Raw genomic sequence first — 25055 nt, forward strand, 5'->3', positions numbered from 1 at the left:
AGAGAGATTCTAAACGGGTGGAAATAACCGCGCGAAGATTACAAAGGCAGCAGTGCAATTCCATCCGCACTCTGCAAGATGTGCGGTTCGGCGCCATGCATCCCAACAGCCGAGTGGGAACGAGAGTCGTAGTAACCGGCAAAGGCGCCAGCATCTTTGCGTCTTCCTCAGTTCTGCTTTGGAAGAGGTACGCCCCGAGCGACGGGGGGCGAAGGGAGCCGAGAGCGTCTGCAGGTGCGAGGGAAAACGGCCAACGAACACTGCTTCCCTCCTAACGAAGAGTTGGGTCTTTTGTACGTATATAGTAGTAGCCGGAGTAACGTATCATCCGCTCTCATCGAAGCACTTATTACGCAACGACGAGTGAACTAAATCAGCTGACCTCTGATTACGTGCGTTGACCCGGAAGAGGGGTGGGGGGGGGGGGGGTCGACTCGCCGACGCCGGCTGGAGGGTGGCTGGTTGCCTGGACGGAGACGCGCCGCTTGCTAAAAAACGCATGCTATTTCTTGCTGCTTAATTTCTCACTAGGATAGGAGGTGTCACGTAGTAGTCCAGGCAGTGGTGAGGAAGACAGCGAAAGAAGGCGACTAAAAGTAAAGTGTCTATCGCGGGCTGACCTGCAGCGCCCACAATGGACTGAAGCATTCGGCGGCGGCGAAAGGAACGAGCGTTCTCGGTGGTCGTCGAACAGAATCCGTGTGGCGCTCAGCTGCAGTAAATTTTAAGCTGACTGCAAACTTTCGACATACACGTGCAAAGTTACCACAACATTCTGGAACAACCTAGAATCCGTTGCTCGTGGATGCGATCAATCTGGTGGCGTCTTGCACCACAAAACAGAGCGATGAGGCGGCGTGCCGGCAGCTTTCAAGAATGAGCGAACGAACACGGTTAGGGCGCTAGACCACTGATCCGGAGTTCCCGGGTTCGATCCCGACCGTGGCGGCTGCGTTTTTATGGAGGAAAAACGCTAAGGCGCCCGTGTGCTGTGCGATGTCAGTGCACGTTAAAGATCCCCAGGTGGTCGAAATTATTCCGGAGCCCTCCACTACGGCACCTCTCTCTTCCTTTTTTCACTCCCTCCTTTATCCCTTCCCTAACGGCGCGGTTCAGGTGTCCAACGATATATGAGACAGATACTGCGCCATTTCCTTTCCCCCCCCAAAACCAATTATTAACACTGCAAAGATTCGCAGCAATATCAGCGGTTGGTTTTATCCGTCTCCCTTAACGCGTACAATATGAAAACCTCCAATACGACCAAACAATAATTTTGGAACAGCAAAAGCCTCAAATCCGAAACCGAAACGCAGAGGTTCCTTAGTGTGACATCGGCAATGACGTCTTGCGTTGGCTCGGCGATCTGTGCTCGTCCCTCGGATATCAGACTTGCCCAGAGCCGCGCCGTGCGCTTTTTGCCACAATGTCTGAAAGTGCGGAAGGCAGCTGTTGCGTCTCGTTTTTGTGCTAGCACGAAAACGCTTTTAGCACGAATATCCGATTGGATGGTGTAACAGGCAGTTAAAACAAACAAGAAAAAGCTCTCGCCCACAGAATGGCAATAAATTTAATTATGCACGGTTGTAGAAATGGTACTTTGTGCATAGCAGCCGGACAGCGGTATATGGCAACAAGGCGCATTCTAAAGGTTTTTCGCTCTGTAACGTGCATCGATATGAGCGCACAGCTTCTTATTGGAGTGATGTTATGCTATCGCCCGCGTTGCACAGTTCCACGTGCTCACCACTCACTTAATTGAAAATAATTGATGTTTTAGCTGAGCTTGCCGCGGCCCGTTTCCTCCTGACGGCCGCCCCAAGCACAGCGAATTCGACGGCCGATTGTATTGGAACGACGTCGGTGCGGGGCCTGCTTTCAAGCGCCTCTTGAACGCCGCCATCTCTAAGGTAGACGCTGTCTTCGCAGGCAGCACTCGGGTTGCAGCGGATAATCTTTGTCCACCTGTCACGAAGCTTCGACTCGCTCGGAAATTTATGACAGATCACGCCGCCCGTGGTCGCCGTTGAGGAATCAGTACACCCATGCACAGCAGTTCCCGTGACTGATCACTGTACACCGCATCAAGCTGAACCGGGATGAGCACTCACCAAGTGACGCCGAACCGCTTTCGGATCCCGGCCTCTGCGCGCGCCCGACCAACCCATGACGTCAACAGCACATGGTGGCCAGCAGTCGATTATGGGCTATGTTTGACGCCAAGGGGCGCTCATCTATGGAATTCCTTTGCTGAAATACTACTCCGCGTCCAGGTGCAAACATTGGCGCGGGAAATCGCATTTCAATCTGATCTGTAAACACTGAAACACCGCCAGAGTTGCCCTTTAAGGAAGAGAAGCGTAGGCGGGAGGGGGGGCAGATGGGATTGAAAAAATTTCTGGGATATTACAGCTGGCACAGAACAGGGCTCATTGGAGAGAAATTTGAGAGGGTTTTGTGCTGCAGTGGCCGTAGTCAGGCTGCTGCTGTTGATGATGAGTAGTTCTCTAGAGACCGTGTGTCTGTGCTTGATGCCCTGCCTGATTGGGATTTTACCACATTTACCGCTGTGCAGCCACTTTAGATATCTTCCAGTGCCTTTTCTCCACTCTGGTTACGCAGTGCATGCTGAGGTCTCGACTGAGTCAAATTCTTTCTGGTAATCTGTGGAATGTGGGCTCGGTGATATTGTGCGCATTTTCCTATCACCTGGTCTATGGTGCACGGTCGAGTAGCCTTTGCAAAAAACCAGCCTGGCCCTTTGGTTGCTCGAATTCTATTAGCGATTTAATTTTTCAACTCAGTGACGTGTCGCCTAGTTACGTGTTTTCTTCCAAGGTTCGCAAGCACATGCGGTCGAGAAGCTTACGTGTGCCCGGTGCACCAGCCCTTCTCTCCTCACATTCCTGACACTTAGTGACGAGGAATTCTGCCACAGCGGCAGCGTGCGTGTCTCGGTGCTTCCCGATGGAAGGAACGGGCGTCCTCCATCGGCGGGGTCTTCGACCGCGTCGCTCTGTCGGCTGCCGGCGACCTGGTTTGACGGCGCTCCGCTGATCCGTAGTCCCGGACGCGAAAGCTGCGCCCTGCCTTGTCTGGTAGCGCGCACGGGCACGAACTTCGACCGCGTAGCGATCATCAACGGCACCTTCCCCCAAGGCGCGGTTTCAACTCCTTGGCGCTGCCCCTACTTCCCAGAAATGTGACGCGCCTGGGTGGCTGCTGATCGCGAGGTCGCCCTACCTCTGTGGACGTCTGTATGCTGCGCCTCGCACTTGCTGTGGCCATCACCCAAGCTCCGTGTGCGCAAGCAGTGCTGGTAAACGGAAAGAAAAGCCGTGTTCTGGGAACTTCCAAGCACCTGTGGGGTCGCACCGCTCGCTGTATGTCAGCCACCAAGTAGGAAAAATAAATACTCTTATCATTTATGTATAATTGATATTGTTAACGAATGGCGGGTGCGTTATGTATGCAGACGACGTCTCACCTGGGCCAACGGTAAAGGGGTGACAGAACAGGCAAACAGCGGTCTAAGTAGATTACAACATTTATTAATCAGTTAAAAATTTATCTCACTGGTGCCCAGGCATGAGTTTAAAACCAAAAAGGTAAGGCTATGCCTTCCGCCCTTAACATCGCTCCGGAAACGAGACTGATAGTAGGCAATATTAACAGTACATTTTAGCTCTCAGATGGGCTGGAACGATCATGTTAATGCCGTTGTCAGTGTGAAAGGTATAATTAGCTGGCATTGTAACTTACTGCCGCGCAATATTAACGTGTGAGAATACTGGAAGATGTTTATAGCAACTGCACAGCTACCATAGTCTTGCATAACGTCAGCAATAAAATTCCAATAAGGAAGGGCGTCAGGCAGGGAGACATGATCTCGCCTATGCTATTCACCGCCTGTTTACAGGAGATATACCAAGGCCTGAATACAGAGAGTTGGGAATAAGAGTAAACGGAGAATACCTAAATAATCTCAGATTCGCTGATGGCATTGCCTTGCTGAGTCACTCAGGAGACAAATTGCAAAGCATGGTCAATGATTTAGACAGGCAAAGCACAACGGCGGGTCTAAAAATTAACATGCAGAAAACCAAAGTAATGTTCAACAGCCTAGCAAGGAAACAGCAGTTCACAATTGGCAACGAGGTGCTGGAAGTGGTAAAGGAATACTTAGGACAGGTAGTGACAGCTGATCCAGATCATAAGAGGGAAATAACTAGAAGGATAAGAATGGGGTGGAGCGCATATGGCAGGTTCTCTCAGATCATGAATGGCGGTTTCCCCATATCCCTCAAGAGCAAAGTCTACAACAGCTGTATCTTACCGGTACTCACCTACGGGGCAGAAACGTGGAAGCTAACGGAAAGAGTTCAGCTTAAGTTAAGGACAACGCAGCGAGCCATGGAAAGAAACATGATAGGTGTTACGTTAAGAGACCAGAAGCGGGCAGAGTGGGTGAGGGAACAAACGGGGGTTAAGGACATCCTAGTCGAAATCAAGAGGGAAAAATGGGCTTGGGCATGGCATGTAATGCGAAGGCAAGATAACCGCTGGTCCTTAAGGGTAACGGAGTGGATTCCAAGAGTAGGCAAGCGTAGCAGGGGTCGGCAGAAAGTTAAGGTGGGCGGATGAGGTTAAGGAGTTTGCGGGCGTACGATGGGCGCAGCTTTCAAAGGACAGGGTTAATTGGAGAGGCATGCGAGAGGCCTTTCCCTGCAGTGGGCGGAGTCAGGCTGGTGGTGATGAATGTTAACGTTGTGTTATATAAGACGCTGTTTTTGTCCCACTTAAACTGTGCCGATTTAGTTTTATAAAAGAGGGCTCTACTGGCAGAAACTGCGCCATTCCCTTTCCCCAAAAACAAAAACCGAGGAAAAAATGGCAGTGGCTTAGCTCGGCGAAAGCTACATATTCACATATTCCTTCACATATTCCACAACGTATGAAGCACACGCATAAGCGTCGAGTATGACCCGTAGGTCCATGTTTGATTTCAGCACCGAGGCTATCCATGGATTGAAGGGATCGCGTCACTCTTACGCCTATTCTCTAGGTTAACGGCATGTTGTTCTTCGGTTTCTTGAGCCCGCCGCTGAAGTCTCTTGGGCGCATTCCATCGTTCATCACGGGCCGTCTTCAGTGAAGCAGGACTCAGGTCTCTCCTCCGGCTGCTGTCGCTGCTGCTAGCGGTCGAGACACCGGGCGTAAAACGTGCCTGTCTCGCGGCGGCATATTCAAGGCGGCGTTTAGCCAGTCGTTCGGCGCGCTGTTCGTCTGTTTCCTGTGCGATTCGTTTCCCCTTCATCTCGTTCCGCTGTCGATTCCAGGCCTCCTCCAGCCTATCAGAATTGTCGCCGTCCATACTGTCGCCTCAACTGTGGCTGTCCCCTCACCTCTTTCATTTAATTTGTCCATTCTGCCTGCTATCCTTTACTTCCGCTGCCCCAGCTCAGGTGCTTCAGTATCGATGGCAGATGCCGGGGCTAGCAAAAATCTTTTCCTTCCTTTTTACTATTATTTTAATAAAAAACCACTACCACCACCACGCCAGCTATTATTTTCAATCCTGTGACATCTTATCACGCATGCGAGGCAGCTGTCGAAGCGAGCGGAGGCAAGCACAACGACGAGGAACGCGGTGTCACGTCCTACCAAACTGCGGCGGCGGCGAGCGGCGCTGTGTGAGGTCATTCCAGATGGCGCGGCGAGCGCGCGAAGCACAGTAACCTTCCGCGGCGAAGCGCGCGTTGTGACGTCACGTGCCTCGATGGAGTACCGCCACGGCGAAATCGCGAGTTTGCTGCCAATAAAGCTTTCGCTTTAAAATGAAAATTGTGGGGAAAGGAAATGGCGCAGTATCTGTCTCATATATCGTTGGACACCTGAACCGCGCCGTAAGGGAAGGGATAAAGGAGGGACTAAGAGAGGAAAGGAAGAAATAGGCGCCGCAGTTGAGGGCTCCGCAATAATTTCGACCACCGGGGGATCTTTAACGTGCACTGACATCGCACAGCACACGAGCGCCTTAGCGTTTTGTCTCCATCGAAACGCGGCCGCCGCGGTCGGGTTCGAACCCGGGAACTTCGGATCAGTAATAATAATAATAATTGGTTTTTGGGGAAAGGCAATGGCGCAGTATCTGTCTCATATATCGGCAGACACCTGAACCGCGCCGTAAGGGAAGGGATAAAGAAGGGAGTGAAAGAAGAAAGGAAGAAAGAGGTGCCGTAGTGGAGGGCTCCGGAATAATTTCGACCACCTGGGGATCTTTAACGTGCACTGACATCGCACAGCACACGGGCGCCTTAGCGTTTTGTCTCCATAAAAAGCAGCCGCCGCGGTCGGATTCGAACGCGGGAACTCCGGATCAGTAGCCGAGTGCCCTAACCATTGAGCCACCGCGACTGACTATGGATCAGTAGCAAAGAAAATGTTTTTGACGAAAGGAAAGGGCGCAGTAGCTCTCAGATATGGACACCTTTTACATTTTGCTTCCATATTTTGCAGACACCTTTTCGCCGACATAGCCTAGTAATGTTTCGCATTTAAAAAAAAAAATGCCAAGTGTAATCTTAAGAGGCCAGAAGCGGAGAGAGTGAGTTTTTGTACATTGCACCTGTATGACTACGTAGAACGTGTTGTCGGGCTAGTTGGCTCAGTACTTGAGAGATGGTAGTTGCGCGAGACACAGACACAAAAGACAGAGTATGGGACGAGCGCATTTTTTTTTTTTTGCGCTCGTCCCGTACTCTGTCGTGTGTGTGTGTGTGTCTCGCGCAACAACCATGTCTGAAGTATTGCGCGGGTATTGCGCTGAATAAAAATGAGTTGAAAGTTAGCGCGTGTGGTGTCCTCTTCGTTTTTCCTGTCTGATCGAGCGCTATACTTTTCGCCATGATACACCAGCTCGCCCAAACAGCTACCCTTTCGAAGTTCATTTTGGTCATCGGCCCCCCGTCGTATATGTTCCCGCCTGTCCTATTGGCATTGTGTCGCTCATCGCAACAGCAGCATCCACTGCGAGATCCCTGTCGTTCTTCATAGGTCGAACATATATCCCAGAGGACGTCAACCTTATCTTTGGGAAGGAGTTGGGGGGGTGGGGGTGGAAGGGGTATCCGGAAGCCCCTTCTGCGTCATTGCCAGCGAGCGGAAAACTAGCAAAAGCCTCTCGGCCTCTGCCTGCGAACGTCACTCGGTGTGCTCCCGACAGGAGACCCCTACCTGTTGAAAAACTCTGCGGCAGTCGTGCAGTACCCGCAGCAAGGATGTCCCGTTGGCTTCTCCTTGGACATTAATGACCTCTGCTACTGCCTGCTGCAAGTCATCAGCGTCGACTGCTACGGCAGTGTCCGGCTCCGGAACGCCAGCGGAACCGACGTCATGTCATTTTGTCTGTCCAGCTCTGTAAGCGACTGAAGTGCAGGGAAACGGCGTCCCCCTGGCGAAGCCGGGAAAGAGGCTGAAGGCGGTGACAACGGATGGCAGCGGAGGAAAATCCGGCCAGGACTTGAAAGACGGTTGTTCCGGATGGCTGCAGCTGCGATGAAGCCGATGATATGTCCCGGGATCGCTTCCGAAGTTCAAGCAGCACTCCAGTAAAAGTAGATGAACTTGATCACGGACTGTCTGTGCGGCGCCGCTGCCACTGCCACAGTGGATTTCCCTAAGGAAATTACATCACTTAAAGGGGCCATGACATGGTCGTTCTTCATATTGTAGTTTTGTGCTTCAATAACTAATACAAGAGCTTATGATTCAGTTTCCGAAATTTGGCTGCCCTGGACGCGCTCTAGTAGTAGTAGTAAAGACTTTTTATTCGACCATAATTTATAGGCCGAGCATGTCGACCGCCTGGGCGACCAGAAGCCGCTGTTCTTCTTCCCCTTCAGCGCCAAGCCAGTCGAGCCAGGTGGTGATGGATAGAAAGGGTGGGGGGAAGGAACCCGACTGCTGAGCAGCCGGGCAATAGAAGAGGCAATGGGCCAGGTCCGCATAGATGCAGGGGCAGTTGGGACAGGAAGGGTCCGATCGATAGCGATAGAGGAAGAGGCGGGACGGGGTGATAACTGCATTCATCTGAATGTGCCGAAGAAGGCGAGACTCCGGCACCGTGAGTGATGGATGAGGAGGAGGGTAAAGGCGTTTGTCGAGGCGGAGCTCAAGGTAGACCTCTTTTATGGTGCGGCGAAGGGTGAGCCTCCCACCGTTCTCCAAGGGCTTGGGCCAGGGGATCAACGGTGCCCGGAAAAGTGTGTCGCGGGCGAGCTGATGAGCCAGCTCATTGCCGTCAATCCCTGAATGCCCAGGGACCCAGCGGAGGAAAACGATGGAAGGCTGCAGTGCGGAGACCGCTCGTTCGATGTTCCAAAAAATGCGATAGAAATTGAGAACGGGAAACTCCCACTGGCAGCGACCGCCATATTGAATGCTATCGTGATGTCACTGGGGCATGCACGGAGCAACGTCGTCTGCTCTCGTTGCTGCAATGTGCACAGCGAGCTCTCATTCTGGCCTGTACTTTCGCGGGAGATCGAAGTAGCAGTCGTCCCCCATATATGAGTGACTGGTGCCGCAAAAGCGTTAATAATAGTAACGCAGTTATTCTTCGGCATAGGTATAGGGTCCGGTCACACTAGGCCGATGGGACGGCGATCGGCGGTCGGTTGGCTGGTCGGTATGCAAATTCAATCGCTGACGCACTGGTCTGTCAGGCTAGGCCGACGACGACGCCAGCACCACCAACGACCGCGTATCGCAGTAGTGTAAAGAAAGTGGGAACTGGCAGGTTGGGTGGGGGACTAGTTGGCATGACATTCCATAAACTTAAGGATTTGAAAACTTATGGTACCTCATGCTAGCCACGCCGACACACGCGATGTGCATGCACCAGATGGCTTTCATTCGATGTCTGCGCATAGAACCTATCGGCGCGTCAATTGAGCGATACGGGGAGAAAACGCCGCACAACGGTGCCGCTCGTCGCCGTCGCCTGGGCTTGTGCGGCCGAGCGAAAGCTTCACGCCCGGTGAATGGGCGGCCCGAAAAACTGCGCTTGTGTACCTTAGCCTCATCGAAAAAACCGAAACGAGCGGCTGCATTTCATATCTTCACACTTTGTTACTAATCAGAGGGGAACTCCTGCCAGATGCTTGAATTTCGGCCGACGGTGGACCGCCGGCCCCTTTCGTGACGAGGCCTAGCGAGTACGCAGGATTCGTGTGTGCGATTTCGGCGATTGCGGAGAGCGAATTCGCACGCTTTAGCGCCTGCAAATAGCTATCGAGCGTAGTTTTGGCTACGGCGCCCTCAAAGCGACGACTGCCTACATCGCAGGGCGCGAGTACAATAAGGGGGAAGTGCCGATATGTGACCCGGTCTGCGCAGCATGTGCTGAAGGCAGTCGGCAGCAGCCGTTGGCGTCGACTGCGGATAAGAACATCGCGGCTAATTACTGGCCAATAAGCATCCTTCCCGTCTTTTCTAAAGGGCTGGAAAAGCTTATGTTCACGCGTCTCATGAAATATTTTGCACTAAAAATGTTTTCAGCGATGACTTACATGGTTTCAGAGCGGGGAGATCAACCGAAACTGCTCTCCTAACTGTGAAAGAAACTGTATTGGATAACATTGATAGAAACTTTGTTACCTTGGCATTTTCGTAGACTTCACGAAAGCTATTCACTCCTTAAGCCATAGCATCCTTATAACAAAACTATCTTGGTACGGTGTCCGTGGCACACCCCTGGAATTAATTAAATCATATTTAAGCAACAGAACACAAATGCTAAGCTTGGATAACCATCAATCAAACTTTTTCTACCAGTCACTAACGGTGTTCCGCAAAGAAGCCTACTTGGACCGCTCTTATTGAGTGTCTTTGTCAATGATATTGTACACATTGACAAATCAGTTAAAGGGACACTGAGGAGAAATTGAAGTTGGCTTGTATCGATGGAATACCAGCTCCTGATCACAAAAACGCCGCTCTTACTGAAAGCAAAGCTCTTGTAATGTAGAAAATAGCAAGAACCAAAATACAGGTATCGCCACCACAGGCCAATCTCGCAAGTACAAGCGTGTTGACGCCATAGGACAAGAGACGCCACCTTGGAGGAATTTTCCATCCTACTTGGTTTCGCGAATCTCTGAGGCTGACAAAGGTAGGTTGCGCAGATCAATATTGAAATAAGTTTTGTTTCAAAACCAATAGTGCACTTTTATCACACAAAGAAGGCAGGTAAAATACAACCTGAATGTTGGAAGCAAAGAAAACGGATGCTTGGCGGCGCCACAGGCGGCCAGGAGAGTTTCGATTTGTTATGGCGCTTCGCGTCTATGAGCTTTGCGCGCCCCGTGGTTTTGTTTTTGACGCGCTTCGATTTACAAGCGCCGAACAGCAGAGGAACTCCAAGTACCGCTTCAAGTGCTAGTTAACCTTTGAAGGAGCCTGTTAAGGCTTGTCAGATGATCGCCACGGTCGATGAAAAGCTATGATGGCACGATGGTCGGTGATCGTACAAGGCAGCACTTGTGTATTCGCACGCTTGCCCGGCGAAACATTCCCGGCTGTGCCGTCAACTTCAAACTACTTAACGGAAATCGTTTATTAGGGACGAGAGACAAGGTACAAGGCAGTTTAGAAAAAATTGCTGATGGCCTAGCTCTGTTAGGTCAGGATATACCTAGCGAAAGCGCGGAGATTTCTGCATCAGAAGAGTGCATTCACTAGATGCACCTTTATTGACGGCTGTAACTTGAGCCGTCGTGGCGGAGCGGTAGCGTTTCCGCCTCAAAGGACGAAGGCCCTGGTTCGATTCCGAACCTCGGAACCGGACTTCTTTTCTTTTATTTAGTGGGTGGGCGGGGGGTTTCAGTGGCTCCCATGGATGCCGCCGCTGAATGCGTTGGTTAGCGGTTAAGCGCAGGCTCTGTTAAGGCGCGTTTAAGCTGCGGCGACGCGCGCGCGCCCTGCACGGCAAAGTCACGTCGGTCAAAGCGAGACCCTCTATACTCCACCTGCGCTTGACCGCCGACGCGTTCGGCGGGTTCGGCGCACTCTTACCGCATTGGCGGGGAGATTGGAGCATGTATCTATTTCGCGCCGAGTGCGCCAGCCGCCGCCGGCCCGGCCAGACTGATTTGGCTCCGCGGCGAGGTGCGCGTTATATTCAATAGCTGCGGCGGTTGGGCGGAGCTGTTCTTCTCGAGCTCGGCTATTTTAATCCATTCACAGTACATATCTGAAGGTACATGCAAGTTGGCGAGAGAGCCAGATCCAGTGGACCCGTTGGATCTAGCGGAAGCCGTTGAAGCGTCGTGAGCCGGCTTTGGTTTCAAGCCGGCGACATTAAACGCGACCGCCCTCGAGCACCCATTTGTTTTTTGTGGCAAAAAAATAAATGAATAACTTGTCCCCTGCAACCGTGGGAGACCTCGACGCTGCCTGCTGCGCCGTGCAACCGCTCCGTTCAAGGAATCACAATCCGTTGGCCCCAGAGCCCCGGCCAGCCTCCGATGGGCGCAACGCACCCCTCGCGACTCCCCGCACTGGGGTTATGATATTTAGTTTGCAACGGCTGCTCTCTCAAAAGGGGGGGGGGGGGGGGGGGGGGAACCACCCGCCGGCGCCTAACCTAACCGGGCTCCCTCAAAAGCATCGCACGCTCTGTGGTGCTGAGGTCGCTGAAATGCAGGCCAGAGTTTTTTCGAGAACCACGTCGTCGGGTTCGGGAACGGGATCCATCGTAACGCTGGCAAGACGCCGGTGCAAACGTAAACGAAGCGACGGTGGCGATCTCCGATAGATGCCTTCAACGTGCGGCGGCGGTAGCTTTCATTTCGGCAGCTGCTAGACCGCACCGCTAGCCGCCAGAAATCACGGAGTCTGCGTTTACATCACGTTTCACGTCACTCCGTTCTGTGTCGTCATAAGAGTTCTCCGTGTCGTCATAAGAGTTCTAGAGTTTGAATCGGAGTGGCGGGAAAAAAAATTTCAACTTCGAATCCAAATTTCTTTGAAATAAATGCATCTTTCGCTCCCGGACAAGCGTCAACAAAGCCATGAAATGCCGAACTATCAGATATTGCTAACAAAAAAAAATTTTGATACGGTTCTCCTTAGTGTCCCTTTAAATTCATCATATACGCCGACGACTGTACAATGCGTATGCCCGGTCTAGATGCAAATGTGCTGAGAGAGCAGTGCCAAAACTTTCTTATATACTTGTCCTCATGGTCAATGTTAAATGGACTGAATGTCAACGCAACAAAGACGAAAGTAATGATTTTCAGAGCGAAAAATAAAGTATATCAATTAAACCGTCCAATCACCTATGAAGGCCTGAATATTGAAATAGTGGAGTCACACAAAATACTAGGAGTTATATTCAACAGTAATCTAAACTGGGATTTGCATGTTGTAGACATATGCAAGAAAATCTCCAAGGCAGTTGCCGCTGTCTCACGTTGCCGCACAATCCTTCCAATGCAAATTAAGCTTCAACTATATCATGCATTATTTGCCTCACACATCTACTACTGCCATCTTGTTTGGGGAACCACAACAACCAATAATATGCACAAAATCTTTGGCCTACAAAAAAGAACCCCCCGTTACACTGCAAACCACGAATACCTCTCTCACACAGGTCCCTTGTTCGCGACCTATAATATCATCCCCGTGTCGTGTTTGTACGAATTTGGTATTTTACCCTCATTTTATCTTTCGCGAGGTTTCTTTAATAACTTCTTAATTGCCACCGCGTTATTAAAACGTCACGAAAGTATCGTTTCAACAAGAAACTCTGAAACTTGGTTCGTCTCGCGCTTCCGCACTAATTATAAAAACCAGTCACTAAAACATAATTTTCCATCACCAATAAACAGGTACAGTTATGATACTAAGCCCACGCTAAACCAGATGAGGAAACAATTTCTTGAGATATCAGAATAAAAATCGCATGAACAATCCTCTGATTACTAGGCTTACGCAACATATCTGCCGAATTAGTTGTGCTTTTCTCATAACCTAGTGCACTTGTTTGCTCTACTTTGTTGCCAATTTTTTTTTAATTTACATATGTGCTGTGGTGTTTTAATTATTGCATAACTGGCAAGTGTCTGGCATTTCAAGTAGTCTCCGGCTGTTTTGTATGAGAAATATGTTATGATACGCCTCAGGGCTTCATAACTTGATTGCAGTGTTTGATTACATGATTTATCGCTAATAGAGTCAGGGAAACCTTAGACTTTAGTCAACCAGATTATCAGGCAGGTTTTCGTAAATAATATTCCACAATAGATCATATTCACACTATCAATCAGGTGATAGAAAAATGAGCAGAATATAACCAACCTCTATATATAGCCTTCATTGATTACGAGAAAGCATTCGACTCAGTGCAAACCTCAGCAGCCATACAGGCATTGCGTAATCAGGGTGTAGAAGAGCCTTATGTCAAAATACTGGAATATATATATATATATATATATATATATATATATATATATATATATATATATATATATATATATATATATATATATATATATATATATATATATATATATATATAACATCTGCACAGCTACCATAGTCCTCCATAAACTCAGCAATAAAATTCCAATAAGGAAGGGCGTCAGGCAAGGAGACACGATCTCGCCAATGCTATTCACCGCCTGTTTACAGGAGGTGTTCCGAGGCCTGCATTGGGAACAGTTGGTGATAACAGTTAATGGAGAATACCTAAATAATCTGCGATTCGCTGATGACATTGCCTTGCTGAGTCACTCAGGAGGTGAACTGCAAATCATGATCAATGAGTTAGACAGGCAGAACAGATCGATGGGTCTAAAAATTGACACGCAGGGAACCAACAGTAAACGCTAAATGATGTACTATTATTTTGAAGCACTCATTTAGACGGCGGCGACTATTCATCGGTGCGGGCATTCAAAGCATTCGAGTCGCGTAGGGTTTTGCAAGCGGCTTGGTTCCTGCAAAAGGGTTCTATACGAGCCGAAGGGAATGTATGTTCGAATTACAAGCGCGTACATGCAGCGGGAATGTCGTCTCATTCGGCATTTTTCCCTTTTCCTTTTGTGCTTCAAGGTTACTGTAGTTCCACCTCGTGATAATTTGAGTTTAATTATCGAGCCGATGAATAGCGGACAAGAACTTCGTAGTTATAGCTACAAAACGCCGCTGCTTTCACGGCGCACATCGGCGAAGGCATGCACGGCACGTGCCGCTTTTCACGTACGGGAGCACTTGACTGCTCAAAATAAACCACACTCATAACATAAAAATAACATGTTTATGAGCGTAAATAGTAAAGCAGGGGTCCGTCGATTTGTGTTTCCTCAACAATCAGAAAAGGGGTGTCGTGAACAAGTCCGCTTGCCCAAGGATCACTCAGGTCGTGTACTAAACTGACGGCTCGCATTTTATTTCGATAAGCTAAAAAAAAAAAGAAAACTTTTCGAGAGGCCGCCGTCTACGGTGTGCATGCAAGCACCTCAACAGCGCGCAGCTGACGACGCGGGGCGGGTATGCCCCTCTGACTTCAGCGATCAGAGGTTGCCAGACCAGCAAGCAGTTCGCAGAAGAAACGGAAAAAATTCGTTTTAAAAATATTTACCGCACAGATACAAGTGAAAATTTGGGGAATTTTAATTTAACAAGTTGAGAATTAAAGCCGATTGGCATGCGCCAAGCCGCACGGTTCTTGTTGTCGATGTTTACAAGCCTTTTTTTTTTTGCCCTTCCTGGTTTTTTGATGATTTTTCCCGGTTTTATGCTTTTGTTGTTGCTCCTTCCCTCTCGCCTTCGTGTGATGAGTTGTGTCAGCCATGATTGCCTTTGTGCATCTTTGTTGCCAGCGTCGAGGGCCTGTACATTCCTGCCCTCTGAAGTAAACTCGTCCTGTCGTCTCTCTTGTGTCCCGTCCTCTGCGCTGTTTCTCAAGACGAGCCAACTAGCCCGACTGTCTGCTCGCGTGCATGAATAGGAGTTGTGCAACAGCTGCATATTAACGGTGCTCGCCTGTGGGGCACAAACGTGGAGGATAACGGAAGGGGCTCAACTTAAACTCAGGACCACTGACATAACGCGCCATGGAGAGGAAAATGATAGGGGTAACTTGAAGAGACAGGAAGAGATCGCAGTGGGTGACGCGTGCTATTCACATCCTGGTGAAGAAATCGAGAGGAAGAAATTGGGTTGGGCGGGGCATGTAATGCGGAGAGTTACGGAGTGGATTCCAAGGGAAGGGGTGCGTAGCGGTAGAAAGTTGGGTGAGGTTGTGGGGATAGGATGGCCGCTGCTGCTGACACGCGGGACACTTTTCCCAGAACGTCTCTTCGACTGCACAGTGCTGTCGAAGAGACGTTCTTTCGAATGAAATATTTTATTTCATTCGGACCGGTTCATTCTCATCAGCCGTAAAATTTTTTTATAAGTAACAGATGTCCAGAGAAGCAAGATGACCATTTCTTAATTTTCGAGAGGAAGTTGGTATTTTTTAAATGTCAAAATAGTATAGTTTTACATTTGATTTAGACTCTAAAAATATATTTTCAGCATCCAAAAATACATTATCTGAATCATATCTAACTCATATGATTAAAAACTTTGTGCAGTGTTGTATGAAAATTTCGATTTCTTTATCGATAATTCAGCAGTGCCTTGTTTAATTCCTTTTCGAGACGTTCAAACTGAGCCCACCTCACGAATAAATTTTTTGTTGACAAAAATGATTTAGTGAGATTGCGCACTTTGCGATAAGTTTCCAGTGATTTTTTTTTTTTTTAAGAAATGGAGCGCAACGTATTGCGTGCACACTCGGCCGCTTCGTTGCCTCTTGCTCCGCTAGGAATTTTCCCCAGGCCCGAGTTCAACACCGTATCAAATGGGAGATAAATTTGAACATGGCACAATTACATCGTGTACACTTTACGCTCTTCCTGAAGGGACCCACCAGTGACCAAAACGGCTCGTGAGATTATGGCGGAAATGAAAAAGGTCGTTGCTCAAGTTGTAAGCATTAAGGACTGCAGTATGGAAGAAACGAGGATTTACAATTTCAATTTGGCACTGAAAGTCGCATAAAACTCAAGTGCCATCTTGCGGTGAAACCCTGCCATTATCAGTGTATGCTACCATGTGACCACATCTCGGTAGCGTTCGTAGCAAAACTGTTGCGGATTCGAGGGCTTTAGACAGCAAGGTTTCTGTTCAGTCGAAAAAAATTGGGCGCTTAAGTTTCAGTGTTAGGTCGCTTTATAAATTTAGTACAATTATTGACGGGGTGAAATATTGAACCAGGCAGCGAACAAACATTGATACAGCAAGCATGCAGCCTTTGTACACCTGGTTCGAAGAAGTTTGCAGGAGTATTTCAAGAAAACTTTATTCGCCAAGTGTTACAATGCGCTTGCGTAGCGTGAGACCGAAGATAAGCTATAGAGGTCTGCAAGATCAGAGAGAATCAAGGTGCAAGTTGCTGTCCGCAAGCAGGAAGTGTGCAGGTTAAAACTTTTACACAACAATGGCAGCGGGATCGCAGGAATCGACAAAAACACATTTAAAACAACCTCGTTATCAGTCCAAGAGCAGAGACAATTCCAACAAAATGGGACTATACGGCAAAGTTGCATGTTTTCATTATTTCCGCGAGCAATTGTAGAATTGGAGTTCCTCCCGGATAAGATAGTGTGTGCGTGCAAATGCTGTGTTGGGTCTTGTAAACAACGGGCGCTGGAATAACAAAAATGTGCGCCGCGCTACTAAGCGACCTGTCTCCCAAGCGAGCCACCTGCATGCGGTGAGCCCTTGCCTACCGTGAGCGGGGAAAGACCTTGGTCACCGGCCAAGCAGGCCGTCGAGCTGCGTGTGGCGTCACCTGCTACGCACGCGCAGTGGGTTTGCAGGCCGGATGATGATGCACGCTTGTTGCGGTGACGCATTCGCGTGGACTCACGTTCGCTCTTACGTGCTTCGTCACCGCGAGGGGACGAAGCATTTCCATTTGCTGTCGTCCCAAACAGTGCGGGAAAAGAGCTCTGCTCAGGGTAGGGAAACTGACTACGGAACATCTACATGCACGCATATAACCAGAAAGCAGAATCATACAGGATTTGAATGCCATATGGAAGAAAGTGCCTTGGTAGGTACTTGCGCGTGACATAAACGTACATTAGCATTGACAGAGTCTATTCAAAAGCTTATCAGAATCATTGTTTTCTTAGGAGAAAGCAACCATACGCGACTGAAGAAATTAAATTGATCGCCTACTAGACTTGTGTACGACCAGATCTAGAATGTGCGATGCTGTATCGAGCCCGCGCCTCTAGGGTAAAAAAAAAAGGAAAACAGTGGATTTCAGCACGTATTATATGCCCCAGGTATCGCCACACGGAATCGTTCACAGAGATGCTACAACTGTTCTCACTGCCGTTTGGAAGCGCAGGTCATAAACTCGTCAAACGTGCCAAATTAATCTTAGCCTGCCAGTATGTCCTTGAAAAATCATGCAGCCACAAAATAGAGGGAAGCTTTAGCCAGCAAGTTCAGTGTTTCTGCGCAGCTGGTTATCCGCCCACCTCATCAAGGCATCGTGTGAAAGCCTATCACAGGAGCTTAAAGGCCGTAAAAATAAGAATGAAAAGGACTAGAAAAGGCCGCTGCAGGTGATGCCTTACATACACTGGGTATTCCATAACATCAAAAAAGTGGCGAACCGATATAGTTGAGTTTCCTCTTCAGACTGCGCCAGTTGCAATCCCCTTCAGGTGGCGATGAGAGGAAACACCTTGTTGATGATGAAATCGGGGTTTCTTGATGACCCGGTGGTTCTAACTCGCAAACATTCACGTTACTCGAGGAAAGCAGAAGGTCAACTATTCGTTTACAACATAAATGAAACAAGTAGAAACGAGCAAGGAGAGAACTATTTACAGCATGACTAAGCCGTTGATCACACGAATTCAGCCCCGGTTCAACCCAGAGCGCTCAGTTTTAAGCCCTCTGTCTCCGCCCTTAGCGGGGGCAGCAACCAATAAGGTACCAAGCGACCCCCCTCACCAATCAGTGGTTACGGAAAGGAAAATAAGGTTTCCGCCAACTAGTCACAGACTGGGGAAAGAACATGGACTGAACAGTCATCGGGAAAGGAAAACAAAAACTCTGCAATTACCTCGACCAGCAAGACATTGGGGAAAGGAGATGTTGCAGTCAAACTCACAAACAGCACATACACGACTACCATTTCCCACGGCACAACAGTTACTCCATTCCTAACATTGTCATCTGTTTCCTCTTTCGCACACGTGCATGCGAGAAAAACATATGCCGGAGAGACGACCACTCAAGTTCTTTACAAAAAAAAAAAAGAAGACCGTCGTCAAGGGAAGAGTGCGCTTCATGGTCACTTCATGGTCATGGTGAAACATGGATGAGTTTTTCCTGTTTGGATCTGCACCAAACCCTGGCCAATCCCCCACCGTGGGTATGTGCCATCGTATTTGAGGGAACAAACAACATGGTCACGTGATCCTGCATATCTCTTGCATTCCCGAAGCCTCGGCAACCCCTTGACGCCGCACACATGTCGACCGCCCTAAGCTTCTTCAAGACGGGGTTACGCCCGTGACGGCGCGAAGAACACAACGACATGCGCTGCAAGAAGGGGAGGTCCCTTTGCTGGCTGATCACAATACAGCCGAGTCCCCGACGGCGTTCCTCTGAGGCCGACTCCACAGGTGCGGCATTCCTCGCGAACACAAGACCGACTGGCGCCGCGGAAAGTTCATCGAACTTCACAGATGTGGCGTCAGGATGGTTTTTTCGGCACCGATCAAGCTGAGCAGCGTCTGCCCTTTGCTGTCCACAGAGAAGAGAACTAGGCCGCAATGCTATACCAATCACGAAAAGAAGTTCACAGAGTGCGATTCGGGCCTTGTCTACAAAATTCCCCTCACATGCGGTAGGGTTTACAATGGGCAGACTGGTAGGTGTTTCAATGAACGCGCACGCGAACATAACTTGGCAGTGAAGAACAATATGGGAGGTCATCTGGCACATCATTGTAAGAACTGTAAAGGGAAGGGCAATACTAAAGTGTCTTGCACCCCAGTTTTTCGCAACACCAATTTGTTGTTTAAATCAAGAGATAAGGCAGAAAGGAAGGTCGTCGAACCTTTCACATCGTTAAAAAATGGTGAAAAATGTTCGGTTCGGTTTATGTGGGTTTAACGTCCCATAGCGACTCAGGCTATGAGAGACGCCGTAGTGAAGGGCTCCGGAAATTCCGACCACCTGGGGTTCTTCAACGTGCACTGACATCGCACAGTACACGGGCCTCTTGAATTTCGCCTCCATCGAAATTCGACCGCCGCGGCCGGGATCAAACCAGCGTTTTTCGGGCCGGCAGCCGAGCGCCATAACCACTGAGCCACCGCGGCGGCTCGTTGCTGAATGTATCCGCACTCTGTCCATTTCGCTTTGACTGAGTGAAATCGTGTTTTTAGAAGGCCACCTATAACTGTATCTCTTGAGTCCTAATCTTGTTCGCCAGCTGTACTTCATGGCGGCAAATGTAAGTTTTATCTGGTTTCATGCTCACCTTTACTCTTGTTTTTAGTTTTCCGTAATGTCATGGTTGTTTTTCCATACCTCATTCCATTCTTTTACCTGGTTTTAATTTTCACCTTCACTCTTGTTCTTGGTTGTTTCCACCCTTTCACGCCGGTTTTTCCATACGTTAAACGATGATTTCTTCACTTTTGCATCCTTTTTTTTTTACTCCCTGTTGGGTCACCTGCACTATCACTTCGCGTATCTTTACTCAGGTTAGGCGCATTACTAATCGTTTTCTTGACTTCCTGGCTGACTGAGTCCTTTCTGGTCTATCGGCCCTTCCGCAACGTAGAAGTTTGATCACTGCGGCCTAAATTTTATGAGGTCTTGTGCGAATGACACTGGTGGTTATGCGCGTGGGTTCATCGCTTATATAGCGTGCGCTTTTCGGTGTCGATTAGACAGCTGGAAGTCTGCGCCTGTGTTGTCGTTCATCTTTCACCTCTCCTGTCCCAATCGCGCAGTGCTACCTTTTTTTCCGATAAAACACCGATTGAGACTTTCTTCACAACTGCAAGGGAAACACAAGAATGCAGTACAATGCAAAGAATGCAGTAGCATAGATAGTCTCTTGGCACAGATCGAGAAGCTTGTCACAACGAACCGCAGTAACCGAGGTTCAATACTGAGTTGAATTTTTGGCTTCCCAGCATGACCTCGCGACATACGACAACGCGCAAGCAACAAAAACGCTCAAAAGGTAGCTTCGCTGGAAACGACTGTTACGGAGAAAGCTTCCTTGATTAACCGACTTCAGACTGAGCTCAATGGCAGTACAGCCGTCTGTCCAATCTAGAGATGAGCGCACTGGCAATTCAGCCTGGTGAAGACCTGCATGCTGAAATCACGAAGATGCAAGTGCGTGAATTCACTCCCACTGAAAGAACTGCCTTTCACCATTTACCAGCGCAGCATGATAAGGTTCCGGTGGTCATGTTTTCGTCTCCGAATGTGCGGGAGAAATGGCTGCAAGTAAAAAACAAACCGAGGGCTCTGTGCGCGACTGGCAGGCTTTCGTCTTCAATGAGGACTTGACCCGCATGAACAGTGAGCTGTTCTGCAGAGCTAGGATCCGAGGAAAAGAAAAATCTTTCAAATTTGTCTTCGTCAAGAATGGCAAAATCTTTTCCCGGAAAGAACGGGGTGCTTCCGTTATCAAAATCACATCGCTTTTGGACACTGATAAAATGAATTAGAGGCATACATTGCTGTGTCTTCTTTTTCAGACTTCGATGCGCGTTTGCAGTCATTCCAACCAGTATCCGGAACTGTTCATGTTCCAAGTATTCGAAAATACTGGGATCAATTTCTCGTTGTCGCACAAGGCCAAGTTGCGTACGCATTTGCATTCACGAAGATAAACATCACCGATGATATGACTTGCACATCCCAGGATGCACTGCCTTACCCGCCACAACGGTAAAGATGGGGGATTCATTATCGGTTTCTAAAATAGACGTTTCCTTCAACGTCGCAGAGGCTACTTTCGACTCATTTCCTTGTCATACACCGTCCGGGAACGCGTCTTGATTTTGTCACAGAGCTGCATGCCATGGACAGATTGAGCCAGGGTAACCTATGCATAGCGCCCGACTTTGGTATTGATTTATTAAAGCCGGACAGATCACCTGCAGGCCCAAATGCGCTTGCTGACCATGGCATTGAGGCACTACTTTCAGATCCTGCTAGAGTCCATAGATAACAGTCTTTCCATATCTTGCATAGATCACGTTAATGCTCGTGCTTCAGATATTTCACACATCAGGGCGGCTGTAATTAGACAGAAATTCGCATTATGTCATGCCACTTGACTTGGATGAATGTGCACCGAATGCCGGTGGAAGCAAATGTGTCATCATTCTAGACGGAAAGCAGTCTGACAAAAAGAGCGTCGTTTGTTGGGATTCGTTTATATCACGAAATGGTGAAGATACAGCTCGTGAAAACCTCACTCATGTTCTAGAAGAATTAAGAGAATCGTACGAAAGAAGTATATTTGTCAAGCAACGAAATAAAAATTATTGGCTAACAGCGGTCATGCTCGCAGCCATCAAAGATATGACGCGTTTTTGTCGAAACGCCGCGCTGCACCAAAAAAATAAAAAGATATCAGCAGAGTTCCCGGCCGCAAGGAACACAGTAGCAGCTCTTCTGCAATCTCCATAGAGACGATACTACGCTAGCCGGTTCAGCAGTGTCCACCATGACGCGGCTAAAACTTGGGCTGCTGTCGTGAACGAGCTGCGTCTTCGTAAGCGTAAGCCTAGGCATAGCTTTGGGTGCGCGATGTTATCTTTGGCAGACGATTTTAAGGACTTCTTTCTCTAAGGAACCGCGCATTGCGCTCGCCGCTGCTTCCTTCATCTGTGACGTCTCAGCCTTTCTCCCTTAACACATGATTTATGGGGTTTTACCGTCCCAAAGCGACTCAGGCTATGAGGGACGCCGTAGTGAAGGGCTCCGGAAATTTCGACCACCTGGGGTTCTTTAACGTGCACTGACATCGCACAGCACACGGGCCTCTAGAATTTCGCCTCCATCGAAATTCGACCGCCGCGGCCGGGATCGAACCCGCGTCTTTCGGGCCGGCTGCCGAGCGCACTGAGCTAGCCCTCTCATAACAGAGCCGGACCTTATAACAGTAATTCTCAGTCTACAGCACAACAAATCGTGTGGAATCGGTGAATTATTTATTAGCGATCTTTACAGAAACTTCAAATGTTTAAAGCGTGTCCTACTGTCTATGCTAAATAATATGAAAGTAGCTGCATACCATATCTTTTTGAAAGAGGCGCGTGTTGTACGACTCTGAAAGGGTGGAAAAAATATCTCAAACTATCGTCCAATATCTATTGTATCATGCATTTCAAAACTATTACAAAAACACACTTTGTCTGTGGTGCTAGCGTTTTTTGTTAAAGCACAACCTGCTCAACCAGCATCAATATGGAGTCATACCTTTAAGGCGGAACATAAGTGTTTCTAAATATCCTTGAACGGTTTTTGTGATTTTTTTTTCGTGGCTTGCCATTGTTCGTTTAGCAATACTGCGCGTGTCTTGTATTCATGGTTTTCGTATTTAGTGGCTGATGAGAGTTAGCGCGTGTATTTATTTGTCTTCTAGGCTTTTGCGTGTCTTTTTCTGCGCTATTATTTCATTCCAAGAAAGTTGTGCACTATCTAGCCCATCTACAAGTTTTGCTCAAATATCTATAGCAACTGCAAACAACTACCATAGTTCTCCATTGAGTAAGCAATAAAATTCCAATGAGAAAGAGTGCCAGGCAGGGAGACACGGTCTCGCCAATGCTATTCACCGCCTGTTTACAGGAGGTATTCCGAGGCCTGAATTGGGAACAGTTGGTGATAAGAGTTAATGGAGAATACCTATGCAGAGGGGCGGCAGAAAGTTACGTGAGCGCTCATATGAGATAAAGAAGTTTGCGGGGATACGATGGCCGCACCTGGCAGGACAGGGTTAATTGGAGAGACATGGTGGAGGCCTTTGCCCTGCAGTGGGTGTAGTCATGCTGATGATGATAATGATGATGACGGCCTAAATAATCTGTGATTCGCTCATGACATTGCCTTGCTATGCCACTCAGGAGATGAATTGCAAAGCATAATCATTGAGTTAGACAGGCACAGCAGAACTGTGGGTCTAAAAATTAACATGCAGGAAACCAAGGTCTCACAAGGCAAGTGAACAGCAGTTCACATTTGTTATCGACGTGATGAAAGTGATAAGGCAATACGTCTACTTATAAGGAAGGTAATGACCGCTGATCATGAGAGGGAGATAACTAGAAGGATAAGAATGGGGTGGAGCACATATGGCAGGTTCTCTCAGATCACGAGTTCTTGCAGAAACGGCGTGCAAATTTCTCATTCTGCTTCATGATTGTGACCCGCCGCGGTGGCTCAGTGGTTAGAGCGCTCGACTACTGATCCGGAGTTCCCGGGTTCGAACCCGACCGCGGCGGCTGCGTTTTTATGGAGGAAAAACGCTAAGGCGCCCGTGTGCTGTGCGATGTCAGTGCACGTTAAAGATCCCCAGGTGGTCGAAATTATTCCGGAGCCCTCCACTACGGCACCTCTCTCTCCCTTTTTTCACTCCCTCCTTTATCCCTTCCCTTACGGCGCGGTTCAGGTGTCCAACGATATATGAGACAGATACTGCGCCATTTCCTTCCCCAAAAAAACAATTATTATTATTATTATTCATGATTGTACTTTGCAGTGTTAGTCGAGCGTATTTGTTTCCCTCTCTGTAAGGACCCTGAATGGAGGGTTAACAGTGTGACCAAGTAGTAAATAAATTTTCAGTTTCGTTCGCCCGTTGTGCTTCTGCCATCGAAGGCAGCACCAGCCCTACCCGCAACGCAGACGGTGTTTTCCGCTCGCGCGAGGAGGATTGGCGGCCATCCTCCTCTCCCTCGAAAGCCGCTGGAATGCCTGCCTGGCGCAACCAAGCGATCAGCAGCGCGTCGTCAGGGGCGACGCCCGTTTGGGAGAGCGCCATGTTGACGCGGCAACGTCGGCGTCCCTCGGCGCCGCCGCTTTGAATTCGACGTTCGCCATGTCGGGCTGGTCGCGAATGTCGCTTGGCCGCAAGGCGGGCTACCTGTTCACGGCCATGAGCCTTGTGCTCGTGTTCATCGCGTTCACAACGCCCTACTGGCTCGCCTCGGACCCTCGCGTGTACAGCGCGCAGCTCCTGCGCCTTGGCCTGTGGGAGACGTGTTTCCGCAGCTTCGCCGACCCGAGGGACCTGAACATGGAGAAGTACTACGTTGGCTGCCGGTGGATATTCGCATACGAGTACAACACGCTGCGCGACTTTATCGAGATCCGTGAGTGTGCATGCCCCGCCTTCGTCACGTGTCAACTGGGAAACGCCCGCCGCCTATAGCTTGTTCCCGCCTCTCTCACTTCGCGCTGTGCTCAAGGCGGCATTGCGCGTGTGCAGTATCGCTGATATATATGCGTGTTGCGCAACCTTAACAAATTTCTAGTGATACATATAATTATAAACCTCTTACATTTGCTGCGTTCCCTTGCGTTTTTTTGTTGTTTAGATCTGTGGCGCGGTTTTTTTTTCGACAAATATTTCCTATGCAGACGGATTACCTTTTCTTGTTTTCTGTGATGCAATGAGGTTTTACTGTGCGGCAAAAAGTCACTAGGAGTCTACTTTGGCTTTTTTGTCAGTCTGAGCATTCTTTTTGTTATTAGTTAATGCGCTAATGGTCGTTTAATCACTTGCAAAGCACTTATAGCGGTGCGTTTCGCAAGGAAACGCTGTCGCCAATAGAAAATGCAAGCCGCCGCGGCGGCTAAGTTTTATATGGCGCTCGACTCCCGACCCGAAAAACGCAGGTACGATCTCGGCCGCGGGGGTCACA

General features: G+C 48.9%; 2 protein-coding genes across 4 annotated transcripts in view; one reads left to right on the forward strand and one right to left on the reverse strand.

Moving 5' to 3' along the window:
* Window positions 1-25055, reverse strand: part of LOC144127807 (uncharacterized) — a 1292097-nt gene that overhangs the window by 242388 nt on the left and 1024654 nt on the right. The gene's annotated exons all lie outside the window — the stretch shown is intronic.
* The window catches only part of kune (claudin), a 55442-nt gene that overhangs the window by 14747 nt on the left and 15640 nt on the right, over window positions 1-25055 (forward strand). Inside the window, exon 1 of one of the 2 annotated variants that reach the window (XM_077660745.1) lies at window positions 24134-24503. The exons of the other annotated variant lie outside the window; for it this stretch is intronic. Within the exon in view, the coding sequence (XP_077516871.1) occupies window positions 24230-24503 (274 nt within the window). The 5' untranslated portion in view covers window positions 24134-24229. Of the gene's footprint in view, window positions 1-24133; window positions 24504-25055 lie in introns of those variants that run through there. 2 annotated transcript variants of the gene reach the window in all.

The sequence above is a fragment of the Amblyomma americanum genome, chromosome 4 (assembly GCF_052857255.1).
Source record: "Amblyomma americanum isolate KBUSLIRL-KWMA chromosome 4, ASM5285725v1, whole genome shotgun sequence".
In the NCBI taxonomy this organism is placed as follows: domain Eukaryota; kingdom Metazoa; phylum Arthropoda; class Arachnida; order Ixodida; family Ixodidae; genus Amblyomma; species Amblyomma americanum.